The sequence below is a fragment of the Cicer arietinum genome, chromosome 6 (genome assembly GCF_000331145.2).
Source record: "Cicer arietinum cultivar CDC Frontier isolate Library 1 chromosome 6, Cicar.CDCFrontier_v2.0, whole genome shotgun sequence".
Lineage (NCBI taxonomy): Eukaryota > Viridiplantae > Streptophyta > Magnoliopsida > Fabales > Fabaceae > Cicer > Cicer arietinum.
The window spans coordinates 63,047,873-63,061,493 of record NC_021165.2 but is presented as its reverse complement, the minus strand read 5'-3'; the positions used below and the strand labels follow the sequence as shown (position 1 = coordinate 63,061,493).

The 13,621-nt window shown below is 29.5% G+C and overlaps 2 protein-coding genes across 2 annotated transcripts; one reads left to right on the top strand and one right to left on the bottom strand.

Annotated features, from left to right (window-relative positions):
- The first annotated feature begins 4,627 nt into the window (after nucleotides 1-4,627).
- Nucleotides 4,628-6,542, top strand: LOC101514287 (beta-1,6-galactosyltransferase GALT29A). The gene has a single exon (XM_004506108.4). The coding sequence runs from the start codon at nucleotides 5,053-5,055 to the stop codon at nucleotides 6,337-6,339; it is 1,287 nt and encodes a 428-aa protein (XP_004506165.1). The 5' UTR covers nucleotides 4,628-5,052; the 3' UTR covers nucleotides 6,340-6,542.
- Nucleotides 6,543-7,186: 644 nt separating this feature from the next.
- Nucleotides 7,187-11,719, bottom strand: LOC101514608 (protein ADP-ribosyltransferase PARP3). The gene is made up of 17 exons (XM_004506109.4): nucleotides 11,569-11,719; nucleotides 11,195-11,484; nucleotides 10,886-11,081; nucleotides 10,654-10,767; nucleotides 10,493-10,550; nucleotides 10,344-10,413; nucleotides 9,931-10,105; nucleotides 9,697-9,830; nucleotides 9,372-9,606; nucleotides 9,150-9,277; nucleotides 9,000-9,076; nucleotides 8,755-8,915; nucleotides 8,469-8,678; nucleotides 8,290-8,392; nucleotides 8,110-8,192; nucleotides 7,880-8,023; nucleotides 7,187-7,799 (listed from the first exon to the last, which is right to left on the bottom strand). Exons 1-17 carry the CDS (start codon nucleotides 11,572-11,574, stop codon nucleotides 7,548-7,550), a joined length of 2,436 nt encoding a protein of 811 aa, XP_004506166.1. The 5' UTR covers nucleotides 11,575-11,719; the 3' UTR covers nucleotides 7,187-7,547.
- Nucleotides 11,720-13,621: the final 1,902 nt, after the last annotated feature.

Sequence of the window (13,621 nt, the reverse complement as noted above, 5' to 3'; positions counted from 1 at the left end):
TAAAATATATATATATATATATATATATATATATATATATATATATATATATATATATATATATATTCGATGCAATGTTTTAATAAATATAAAAAAAATTCAAAACTATAATAAAATATATATGTAAAGTTTTGAAGAGATTAATGTAAAAAAAATTCATAACTAAGTTAAATGTATAACTGCCCACCCAACCAATGAGGTGGGTCCTTCCTTGTTTTCATCTATACATATTGGGATGGAAATATATTAGGCCATCCGCCAAGAGTCTATGGTCTGGCCTATTTATGGTTTGGCCTGACCTGGTCTGTTTAATAAAAAGGAGGTTCAAACTGTTTTTAAAGCCTATTTATTTAAATAGGTCAGACTCAGACTTATAAAAAAGCTTATTAAGCCTAACAGACCGACCTATATATATTTTATTATTTATTATTATTATTATTATATTAATAATATTATTTCCTATTTTAAATTTTATTAGGCAATCACTCGGTGATCATTCCATATTCGGTAGTTGTTTCATATTCGGTAGATATTCCATATTTGGTAGTCATTACATATTCGGTAGTCGTTCAATTAGTCAATCACTCAATAGTCGTTCCATATTTGATTAAGAGGTAATAATCAGTGTGTTTGTTTCAGCAAAAAAAATTATTATTTAATACAAAAAATTATTTTTTAGGGTTTAAAAAATATTTGTTTCATATTTTTCAAAAATTATTTTAAGTATGCTTTTAAATAGGCTTTCAGGTCAGACCAAACTTTTAAAAAAATCAGGCCAGACAAAAAAAAATCTATGATAGACCGTATGCGGCCTAAAAAATAAATCGTAGGTCAAACTCAAAGCTTTCAAAGTCTAGTCTAGTATGATTTATTTCTATCTCTATATACATAACAATAAAATTATCGTTAACTCATAAACAAAACTTAATTTTTTGTTTACTCTCTGTGACTCTTGAAGTAGTTAGCTTCTAAAGCGTGCATCGAGTGACGTCACGAGCAGTTATTATCTTGGAACGAGATCCATTTCTTGCAAATGAGATCCATTTCTTGCAAATATGTGCAAAATCTACTATTATAAAAAATAAATTTAATTATAATTTCAATTTTTTTATAATTATTAATTTATGGAATTGATCTTTTTATTTTAAAAGTCGATAGTTCTAATAAATCATTATAAATTTTGAATTAAAAAATGACGATATGACATATTTTTAATAATATAAAATACAATTCTATGATATAAAATCATCTAAATGTATTAATTATTTATATATCATTAATTAAATTCAAAATAAAATAAAAATTATGTAGATGAAATCTAGGTGTTATATTCAAATTTCATTGATCTTAATCATTCTACATCGTTGTATTATATGTCACGTTATTTAAAATATTATTATTTTTAATTAAAAAATCATAAAGAAAAACTAAAACTGTCGATTTTTAAAATAGAGAGATATATTTCGTGAATCAGTAAAAATAAAAAAATTGAAACTACAATTAAACTTAAAAAAATATTACGCTTACAAAAATTACAAAACAACTCAAAAAAAATTTGCACATAAAAATGCAAAAAATCAAAAGTGCAATAGAAATATAATCGTGATATATATATAATTAACCATTAAAGTAAACACACCAATGAATGTATTAACAAGATAATAATGTAATTGCACAAAGAGATTTTAGTTTTAATGCAAAATTGCATAAATGACGTGTAACATTAAAATTTTACTCCAGTCATTAATATACAACAAAAAACATATTGTCAATGAAAAATTTAAAAATTATAGAATAAATATTTGTCTATAATAAAAAATACGCGACAAATATTTATCTTTGATAAATATTAAAAAATATTAGATACTTTTTTGTTTTTGATAACGCAAATTTCTAGCTAGTTAGATTATAAATAAATCAAGAGTATTGCTATTTTTTGCGAAAAATTTAATAGAGAAAAATCTATAAAAATATGATGTTTATAAAAATTAAAATATTTTTTAAAAATTTATATTAAATATATTTATTTTTGTTGACTTATTTTATTTTTTATTTGAGATTAGCAAGAACATTAACAGATGCTCTAAAAGTACATACTAATAAATTAAATATAAAAATATTATTTTGATCGTGTATTTTATTCTTTTAAAATATGAATATCATTTTTAAAATAATATTTTTAACTCAAATTTTGTTTATATTCCTTACCATATATTCTACAATACACTTATTAACTACTCTTTATTAATAAGGATCATACTAATAAATACTCTTACACACTTGTTAAGAAATAACAAAAAATATTTACATAAAAAATTAATTTTTAAAATTGAATAAACAACTCTCAATTTTATTTTATCCTTGAGTCCTAAATATAGTAGCATTAAATAAAGCTACATGGTACTCTCGCCTAAGTTCAATTATTACGTAAACATTCACACTAAAATATAGATCTATATGCCAACAAGTAGGAGGATAAGGTTAGATTAAAGATTTATTTATAATCTACTAAGCAATAAACTAAGCACATGGACCCACCTTGAATCTCCATGATCATTCACTTTCAAAGCAAACTATCATTCATATAAATAATCTCCCACTTGGTAACTCCCACGCCATTAATACCCTTACCCCACATGGCTACACACACATTGCACTAATCAGAACATAAAACCATGCCTTTTTCACACGACCTAACAATTCCACCCACCCAATATTATAGCATAGAAACGATTACTAATATCTGGTAGTATGGGGATATAATATTTTTTTAAAATATTTTTTAAGCACGTCAATGAAAAATATTTTTTTTTATTTATAATTTTGTTAAATGAGTTAAATTATTTGATTTACGATACAAAATTACAATAAAAAACTAAAATTATGTTATGATTTGTTATAACAACAAATAAAATTAAATACACAAATAATTTTTTTATATATAATTTAATTAAATAAGTTAAATTGTTTATAAAATCACAATAAAAAATAAAAAATAGTATTGTACTTTTGTATAACAATAAATAAAAATATACAAATAATATTATTTTAACCTATACTCTATATGTCCATAATTAAAAACCTCCTTTTCAATAATTTTTTTTGTCTCTAAATATAAATTCTTATGCAACTTACTAGATTAATTTATTATTATTTTTAAATATATCTCTTATTAATACTAATAATTTATTTTAGAATACGATTTTTTTTAAATAGTCAATTTTATATTAATATTATTAATAATTGTTATAATTATGTTGCAGATGAAAATTAAATTCCAGACTTTCTTATCACTCTACTAATTAATTAAAAGTGTGTTTGATTGAAAGTAGACCGAAAGAGAAAGAGGAGAGATAATATTTTAAAGTTTTATGTTTTGTTGAATTTTAATGAAAATATAAAAAGTGAAAGTTAGACACATCTTGCTGAATTAATATATGAATACAAAAAGAACTTTTGAATGTAAGTTTTGAAGTTTTATGATTCCAAAGTTTTAACTACACAACTTCCAAGATTTACTTTTTAACAAGTTAGCATTTTTCAATATGATATTTTGAGAAGATCTACATCCAAAATAGACGTATTTAATTTGCCAATTATATTTTTTAATACATGTGAGAAAAGTAAAAAATGCTAATAAAAAGCGATAAAAGAACTATTAATGTATAAAAAAATTATTTAATTTGCCAATTATATTTTTTAATACATGTGAGAAAAGTAAAAAATGCTAATAAAAAGCGATAAAAGAACTATTAATGTATAAAAAAATTATTTAATTTGCCAATTATATTTTTTAATACATGTGAGAAAAGTAAAAAATGCTAATAAAAAGCGATAAAAGAACTATTAATGTATAAAAAAATTATTTAATTTGCCAATTATATTTTTTAATACATGTGAGAAAAGTAAAAAATGCTAATAAAAAGCGATAAAAGAACTATTAATGTATAAAAAAATTATCAATTTTATTTATAATAAAATAATAAAAGAAAAAAAATCATAAATAAGATATATAATCACCTAGAGATGAATCAAATTTGTTCGTCTATTTTAATTATTTGATTAGAGTTGTGTGTGGTTTTTAAGAAAATGATTTATTTTATTGATTTTAATGATAAAAATAGTTTTATTTACTTAAATATTTTTATTTGTTAAAGAATTTGATTAATTAAAATATAATAAATAAAAATATATTAATAAAAAAGTAATTAATAATCTGAGAAAATAAAAGACATATAAAATGTAACAGAAATAATACATAATAAAGAAAAAGACATATGTTATGGACTGTATTTCTGCTATATATATTTTAAAATTAATGAGTGTTTTCACCAAAATAAAATAAAAAATATATGAATACTGTTATAAATTTTTTTAAATGTCTTTTATTAGTAATTTGAATATTTAAATATGTCTTTAATTAATTAATTAATTTAATTATTATTTTTATTAACTAATTTAATTTATAAAATTATCAACAAAAATAAATTTAAGAATTTATTAATAATTTTAGTAAATTCTGATACTGTAGTATTATATCTTACAACGGTTGAAAGATATAATAACAACTCCCCTGCTTAAAATTTCTGCATGAATAAGTATTAGTAAGTATCCACTATAAATACTTCACCATTTTTAGAAGAAGCATGCTTCAAAGCCACTCACACACTCTTCTAATACCTCGCATTCCCCCCACACATTAGAATCAATAGTTCATCATCATTCCCTAGAATTACAATAGTAGATTCCAATTAGGGTTTGGGTTTGGTTTCAGTTTCATACCTCGGAAACCATACCAAACAAAGAAAAAAAACCACCTCCAAAATTTCATGTTCGAACCTCCAAAATTTCTCACACTAAATGTTCAGTTTCTGCAGTTACAGCAAATTCTTCATCCTTTTCCTATGCACTCTTCTACGCTATTTCATTGCATAACCCTCAAATTTTCCTTTTTAAGGTTCAATTCAAATCTTCCCCAATTATGGAAACAACTCAAATTCATCTCCCACTTTCCATATCAAATCCCTAACATTAAAACATTCACCTCTCACAATGCATAAATCTTCTGAACAAAAAGATGGATCTGAATCAGAAACTCCAAATTGCTTCGATTCGTTCACTCATTTAGCTTCAACAAAACCTATTTGTTCACACAAGAACACTTTTCCTATGAAACGCACCGTTCGTCCTCTCTTCGTTCTTCTACTTGTTCTCGTTTTCGTCGCCACGCTCACTTCACGCGCCATTCTTCGTAGAAGCTTACTCTCAGTTGAGCTCGAAACGCGCGTTTTAACGCGCGATTTATCGCCGTTAAACGCCACACTCCTCCAACACGCCGCAGTCGAGATCGGCGAGGAGAAATCCCGGAAAGAGATCCAGCAGCTTCTCGACGGTAATTTCGCTAGCCAAGCGCGGCATCGAACATTCGTCTCCTGGCGAAGGTTCATCCATCATGATTCCGATAGGAACCTTCCGGCGACATTAAGGTCGCCGCTTTTTTATCGGTATTGGCTTGATTTCCGGCGAGTTTTGCATGATTGGGCGAGGAAACGTCGGTTTCAACCCGGAATCATGGGCGAGTTAACTCGGTCGGTTAAGGTTCCGCTGGATCGGTTCAACAAAGTGGTTGATGTTGCTGCTGCTGCAAAATCTGGTGATAAGAAGTATTCATCATGTGCTGTTGTTGGGAACAGTGGAATTTTGCTTAATAGAAACTATGGTTCTTTAATTGATGCACATGAGTTTGTTATAAGGTTAAACAATGCTAGGGTTGATAACTATGAAAACAAAGTTGGGAAAAAAACAAGTATTTCATTTGTGAATAGCAACATTTTGCATTTGTGTGCAAGAAGAGCAGGGTGTTTTTGTCACCCATATGGTCCTAATGTTCCTATTGTTATGTACATTTGTCAAGCAGTGCATTTCTTGGATTACACTGTTTGTAATGGTTCACACAAAGCACCTTTGTTGGTTACTGATCCTAGGTTCGATGTGTTGTGTTCTAGGATTGTGAAGTATTACTCATTGAAGAGATTTGTGGAGGAAACAGGTAAAGGTTTGGAACAATGGAGTTCAGCTCATGATGGTGCTTTGTTTCATTATTCTTCCGGTATGCAAGCTGTGATGTTGGCTTTAGGGATATGTGATAAAGTTAGTATTTTTGGGTTTGGTAAATCACCTTTGGCTAAACATCATTATCATACTAATCAGAAATCTGAACTTCATTTGCATGATTATGAGGCTGAATATGCTTTTTATCGTGACCTTGTTGATGGACATAAGGCTATACCGTTTGTATCAGACAAGTTTAAGATTCCTCCTGTTGTCATGTATCGATGACAGGGAATTCTCTTGTTGTAATACTTGTGGAATGCATAGATATATAGTGGAAGGGATTACTGAGTTTGGTTTGAGATTATTTTTTTGTTTTAACAAGTTTGTATTGTCCCATATGTAGCCTCAAGGCAACATCAAAGTGTAAATTTTGGTTAGAATCAATATAGAATGATGATGATGCGCATCTATGATGTGTTATTCAAGAATCTTTCCTCCCGATTCTTTTTAAGTTAGTTGATCCATATTCATTCCTTATTGGATTCAAACCTCAACTAACATTATTAACTTCCTAGATGCATGGCCATATTCATTCCTGGGTTCGAACATTTACTAACATTACTTAAACGACTACTAACCAGTTTAGCGACTACTGCTAAAGACCAATTTAATAATCAAATGATCGACACTAAAAAATAGTTTTTCCAATTAAATAAAATGATTTGTCGAAGATACTGGCATTTAAGTGTTCAACATTAACTTTCTTACCATTTTTATCCCCGACTATTACAGTTATAGAAGGTTTTATTAACAAAATAAGAGGTGGATGTGCATGCAACCTTTTGTTTTAATGCTCTTATTCGAGCTCCATATGCTCTTATTCGAGCTCCATATCATGCTACATGATTTTTCTCTTTCAAATAATGCTTTTCTTCTTTCAAATAATGCAGGGCACTGATGCTATCTGGGAACTGCATTCTACCATACTTTGATCCATATGCAAAATGCTATTGAGTTATCAACTTGGAAGAACTTCACTCAACGAGTTTTTCATTTTATATTTATTTCAATTCTTTAGAAAAATTAAGCTACATAAATAGTCGCTTACAGTTGCACACCAGAAAGACACAAATTACTGGAACCATTTCTTCCACTCACATTTTCATTCACTTTGATCAAGGGTCAAATAGAACTTACATTAGTGTTAAAGTAGTTGCACTATGTTGCTTAATACATATAAGTAGGACAAAACATGTACTCTTAAGTTAGTGTCCATAGACCTATACATACACAGGTACATCTAAACATGACACGACAAAAGACATATTTCTGCTGTTATATAATTTACTTATTTACATCAAAATGACACAGATCTTCCTACAGAAACCATCTGTTGAGCTTGAAATACCAACAGCTTCAAACAAGATGGTCTTGAGTCACATACTTATGCATTACAAAAGCTTTCCCTTGATCATTTCATTTTGTTGTGCCTTTCACTCTGCCGTGTCAATCACCGTGTCCTTCTCTTCATACTTCACCCCCACCAAATAGCTTATGCGTACCTGCTTAGGATCATAAACAGCATACTCATTGTATTCCAAGGGGCTATCTTCATCTTCTGATGCAATTATTCGACCACAAGGAACTTTTATGTCATCTTTCCAAACAAAATGCTCTGATTCATCTGTTTTCTTCTTTCCAAGCCCCTTCACTCCATTCTTCTTATCCTCCAAAGATGTTGTATCCTGTTTCAAAATCATGTCAATAATCATATCAATACTAAATATGTGAGTGAAAATCATATAGGAACATAGCTATTTCCTACCTCTGGTGGGCTTTTCAACTCGGTAATCTCATTTCCTAGTGAAGCAATGGCCAAAACCAAGAACCCTTCTGGTCTGTCCACAGCAGTAAAACCATATCTTGCAGCCTCTGCTGCAGCATCGGAGCAAACAATGGCTTTGCCAAACTATTTACCAAGAATTCACAAGTGATGAGAAAATAGTCACCAACATTAGAATTGAAGAAGACTACCATTTCTATTTGTAAATATACCATGTAACCTGGAACCGGTAGTGAACATATAGCTGGCAAGAACCCCTTGTGTAAGTGCCTCAAAAGATTTGAGCTTCTTGATCCTTTCAAGATTTAAATCATATAATTAGTGTGGCCATTGATAATAACCAAACTAGTCATTTTTTTCTTATAATTTGAAGAATATTGTAGTTAACTTACCACACCATAGCAGAACCTTGTTTGGCAGCTTTACTATGTCTTCATAAGAAGGGCAAGCACTAGATTCTACAGTGAAGATGTTTTCAACTGACACCCCATATTCCTGAAGTTTACACTCAATAAGATTCTTGCAGTTGTACATAAAACACACAGAAAGTCAGAAACAATTATATTCTTACAATGTCACCAACTTTGACAGGTTCGTAAGTTTTTTCGAGGTATTTCACAATCATCTCATAATCATTTGAATCTTTCTCCAGGGGAGAAATTGAGCAACCCAATTTCTTATATGTGTCTGATAATGGATCATCAATAGTAGAGCCACTCATATCTCCTATGAGGTGAGAAGCAAGGGTTATATCTCTAACACCCTCAAGAGCTGCAGCAGCCTATGAAATAGGACAAAGATTCAGTCTTTTAAATAAGTGGTTTGAACCAAACAAGTTGGTGATTAATTGGACTTACATGATCTGCAATTTCTTGATAATCTCTAAAAATAAAAGGTCTTGTGGAGTGCATCAAAGTGAACCATCTCTGGCTAAAATCAGACCAAATAGCATCAGTCTTAGGCCCTGTCTCTTTCAATGATTTCACTTTCTCTATGAATTCCAATAGAACTTCCTCACCTGATAGAGTTTTCAATTGTCAGTCTTTCTAAATGCCATTAGATAAATATGGAAGTGAAAATGAAGTGTTTCCCATGCACATACATCTTTTCAGGTGAAGATCTGTAACCATTCCTATTGGAAGGTCTGGAGAGTCATAACCCATCTCCATCAATGCATACCTGAATTCAATATAAGGTTATTTTGAGAATTCAAGTAACAGTCATACAAATGGTGTTCAGTTATTGTGCTTACTTATAGATCTCTTGGCTACACAAAATCTTCATAAAATTTGCAACTTGAGGCTCAAGCTTACAGTGTGTCACTGCTATCCCCAGCTGCCGAAGACCTAGCGCGCCGTGTCTAACTTCAACTCCATCATCCTATTTTCAATGTCATAATGATATCTATATTCAATCCAAAAAAACAGAAGTGGCACTGATAAGTCATTTTAAGGGAAGCAATATATATATGTACCATGTCAATAGGGTAAAATTTCAATGGCTTCTTCTGAAACTTCTTCTCTCTTTCCCATGATTCAAACTCATTTCCTGTTATTTCCTCAAAGAGCCTCACAAACTCTTTGATAGCATTGTCCACGTTCTCAAATTCTTCTAATCGCTCCTCTGCATTTGGATCATCCCCCACTCTTCCTTTCTTGAAATACATATGCAAACGATTCTCTTGGGTAATCAGTTGCATGACACAATAGCTGCCTCAAAATAACAATACTAATTAGGCATAGTTGTCTTATAAATATTAATAACACTAAAGCTGCAATTGATCTTCATAATATTATTACTCATTAAGTCTTCTCCCTTGGTCACAAACAGAGAAGGCACAGTTGTACAGTATCCCATCTTTTTCAAATATCTTTCCATCTTGCTCCTGCAATTTGGTATCTTTGTAGATCCCTCTCTTCCCATAAAGCTTGAGCTGTTACCACTCACCAAATTTATCAAACACAGGCAAAAAGGAGCTACATTTCTTCTATAAATTAATAAAAAATAACAGTATAAAAGAGTAAATTATGTACTTCTGCTGAGAGTGATTCAATAGCCTCCTCCCCAGGATCTTGTTTGTCCCAAGGGATTCCCTTGCCAGCCACAGAAAGATCAGATACAAGATCATAAGCTTCCAAAGGTTGCGGTTCTTGCTTTTCAATGCTGTCTGTTAACCAAGCCTCCCTAACCACAGGTATGCCCTTTTCCCTATAGAAAAATAGGTTAATAGTTATTTATCCTTTTCATGATAATAGAATAATAATTACTTGTAGATGCATCTTATTTTACATAATCATTTTTTATTTTATTGTCATTCTGATAGTGTTCATGCACAGAAATGCAAATGATCTAAAGTTCCCAATTTTCATGAGGTGCTGGAAAAAAATCTATAACTAGGATTAAGACGAACCAAATAAAGTTGCCTAAAAGCTTTTACTAAACTCACATGGCTTCTGCAAGTTTGGATGTTCCACCACGTTCTCGCTCAGCAGGTGAAGCCACCAAACAAGTTGCACCTGAAAAATTGAACTAGCCAACAAGTTATAGTAATTCTTACCAATAGGAGAATGAGAAAAGAAACTTGTATCACATTACCAATAATAGAGTTTGCCACCTTTCCCCCATGCTTTTCAATGGTTTTTTTCCAATATTGCTAAAAGTTGCCAAAAACATAAACCAATCAACAAAAACCCAGTATATGCTAAAAGACATGATTAGTTAGTTACTAATGCAACATCAACAACAAAGGTTCATACATGTGTCCGATTAAGACGACCCATCAAAGAAATCATCATTCCAGTAAAAGGCTTTGTAGCTAAGCCTAAATCCCTTTGAGGCCTATGACTTGGGTCCTGATATTTCTTCAGCAACTACATCACACACACACACACACATACAAAGACAAGACGAATTCTTAGTTGACAAGTTACAACAATGCTATAAATTCACAATGAAGAAATAAAATGGTAAAAAATAAGAGAAAATCACATCTGAAACTGGAGAGTCCTGAACAGAATCTGGTAGCTTTATGGGTTCCTCTTTCCTTGGAGGGTCCCTGGTGCTGAAATTGCAACTAGACCACTCACTATAGAACCCTCTGCAAGCATAACGTCTTCCATCAAACTCCAAATTTCCATTGCAAACCAAGCATTTCTCTAATGCACCAAAAAATAGCAAGTCTTGGCTGTTCAAGAAAGTGGCATAATTGAATCATATCACTAACATATGAACATTCTGGCCATGGAAAATACTCAATTAGCATAAGAGTCTAATCTAATCTAATCTTATCAAACCAACCATCTTCTAGTAATTTCCGGTTCAGTGCCAGAAGAATCAAGACCATTAGCCTCAAGAATCTCTCTCATTTGTTCCAAAGATAATTTCTCATTTGTAACCTTACAAAACTCATCATATTCTTCTACAACATTAGCTTCAGATTTTCCATTGGTGTGACCATCTTCATTTTCCACCTTAGCTTTTTTAGGTGAATGCTCTACTTCATGTGCTTTGGACTCTGCTTTCTGCTTCCTTGTCATCACCTTCTCTTCTTCCCCATGTGCATGATGAACATGTGACCTTGCTTCAACCTTCAAATTTTCCATAAACACCTTAACCAAATATATAGAAATGAAAGAAGACAAAAATTATGTTAATAAAAAAATGAACATTACCTTCATCTTGATGCTTACTTGAATGGAAGTTTTATTTTTCACAATGAGCAAAAACAAAGCATGTAGTTTAGAGTGTTGGGACTAGGACATGGTTTGCACTAAATAACCTTTCTGATTTTGTGAACAACTTCACATGTGACATGATCATAGGTTGTAGCTGAGACAAAAACAACCTAGTATTGCCACGTGCATGAATTCTCACTAAAAAGCCAAATTCATGTCTTCACTACAATCTGCCACGTCAGCCAATGATTGCAAGTCAATGACACGTGTTCAACTATGTATACTTTAACACCTTGCAATGGTGACAAGTGGGGTAATACCATGCCATTGTTTTTGGTTATTTGTTCAACCTCAAAGGCTACATTATATCAATTATTCTTTTGTTCTCATCCTTTTTCTGATTCTGTTTATGTCTTTCCTTACACTAATAATATTATTCGGTTGGGTTGGACTCAAACGGTGCAATCCAATCAAGAATGAAGATAAACGGTTGTTTCTTTTTTTTCTTTTCTTTTATACTCTCTTTTCCAAAATGATAATGAAGTTGATGTTACATATGAAGTTAACGTGTAGACAAAAATAAAGTCAAGCAGAGCTGAATTTTGATTTTCTAGCATTTTGTGCATACATACATTGGAAACAAGTTAAAGGCTAAAATAAAAAATATATAGCAATGATAATAGAATTTAAAATAAGGGTTAATAGTTTAAGAATAATGAAACAAAGCTCCATCATGACTCTCAAAACGTAGATATATACATCTTGTTGGTAAATAGTATTGGTGAATCTTACAAGCATTTCTTTTCTCATACCAGCATAGTCTCAAGTCTCAACAATTTTTCATTCAACTCATTCATGTGATCATTTTCCTAGAAGAATATTATGAATCACCTATTTGAATATATCACCACTCACTGAATATGAAAAATAGTATGATATCTTTTCTGTTTCTTATTATTATAAGATTTATTTATGAGATTTTCTTAAATCCGTTAATATAAGCTCATTTTTAAAATATCAAACCCGTTAAATATTATTTCTTTTTAAAGACACTCCTATCTGATTTATCATTGAAAAATATGTAAATATTTTTATTTTATGATAACAATGACTATAAAGATAATTATAAAAAAAAATATTTTTTTTTATAAATTTAATATTACAACTATTTTTAATATTATGAATCACCTTTTTAACATTTTCTTACCCCGACAAAGCATGGTGGTGGTCGGTCACATTAAAGAAGTAGAACCAAATACACACTCTCCATATTTTTCCTTTTACTTTTTTATTTGGTCAAGTCTACCTCAAAACAACTATAATTTCAAACTACTATTTCTTTATGTCTCTAGTACGCATATATGCACATATAGTTTATAACTAGGAAACAACTAATTGAACTCAAGTAATCTCATAAGAATAATTAGAATTGGAATTCTATGTGAGATAATTTTTAGTTAAAATTTATTTATTTTTTGGTTGAAACTATTAAGTAAAATATATTTAATTTTTTATTTTTTAAATTACATGAAATTAATATATTAATTATTTATCTTTTTTAATTACAAGTTAATTATTTATCTTTCTTTTGATATCAAATTTATGTTTTATGTTTATATTTGTATTAATGATACAAATTTAAAATAAATAAAATTCAAATTTAACTTATTTTTTATTTTTTATTTTCAATAACTCATATAATTCTTAAAGAATTTTGATTGCAATAAGAAGATAAACCTTCAATCAATTTTTTAAAAAATAATTAAATTAGAAACAATTCAAGTAATATATAATAAGGTTGTTTAAATTAAATGTGAAATTTTCTTAATTCAAATCGTGAAATTATATAAAAATTTATTATTTTGTTCTTTATATGATCGATAACAATATTCATAATAAAATTTTAAAAATATCTAACTAAAAATAATTAAAATAAAATTAATACTAAAAATAATTCAGACACTGTAACCTTTATAAACATAAAAACTAACATAATAAAGAAATAAACTTAAAAAATCAATATGATATTATCATATAACTTAATTTACAT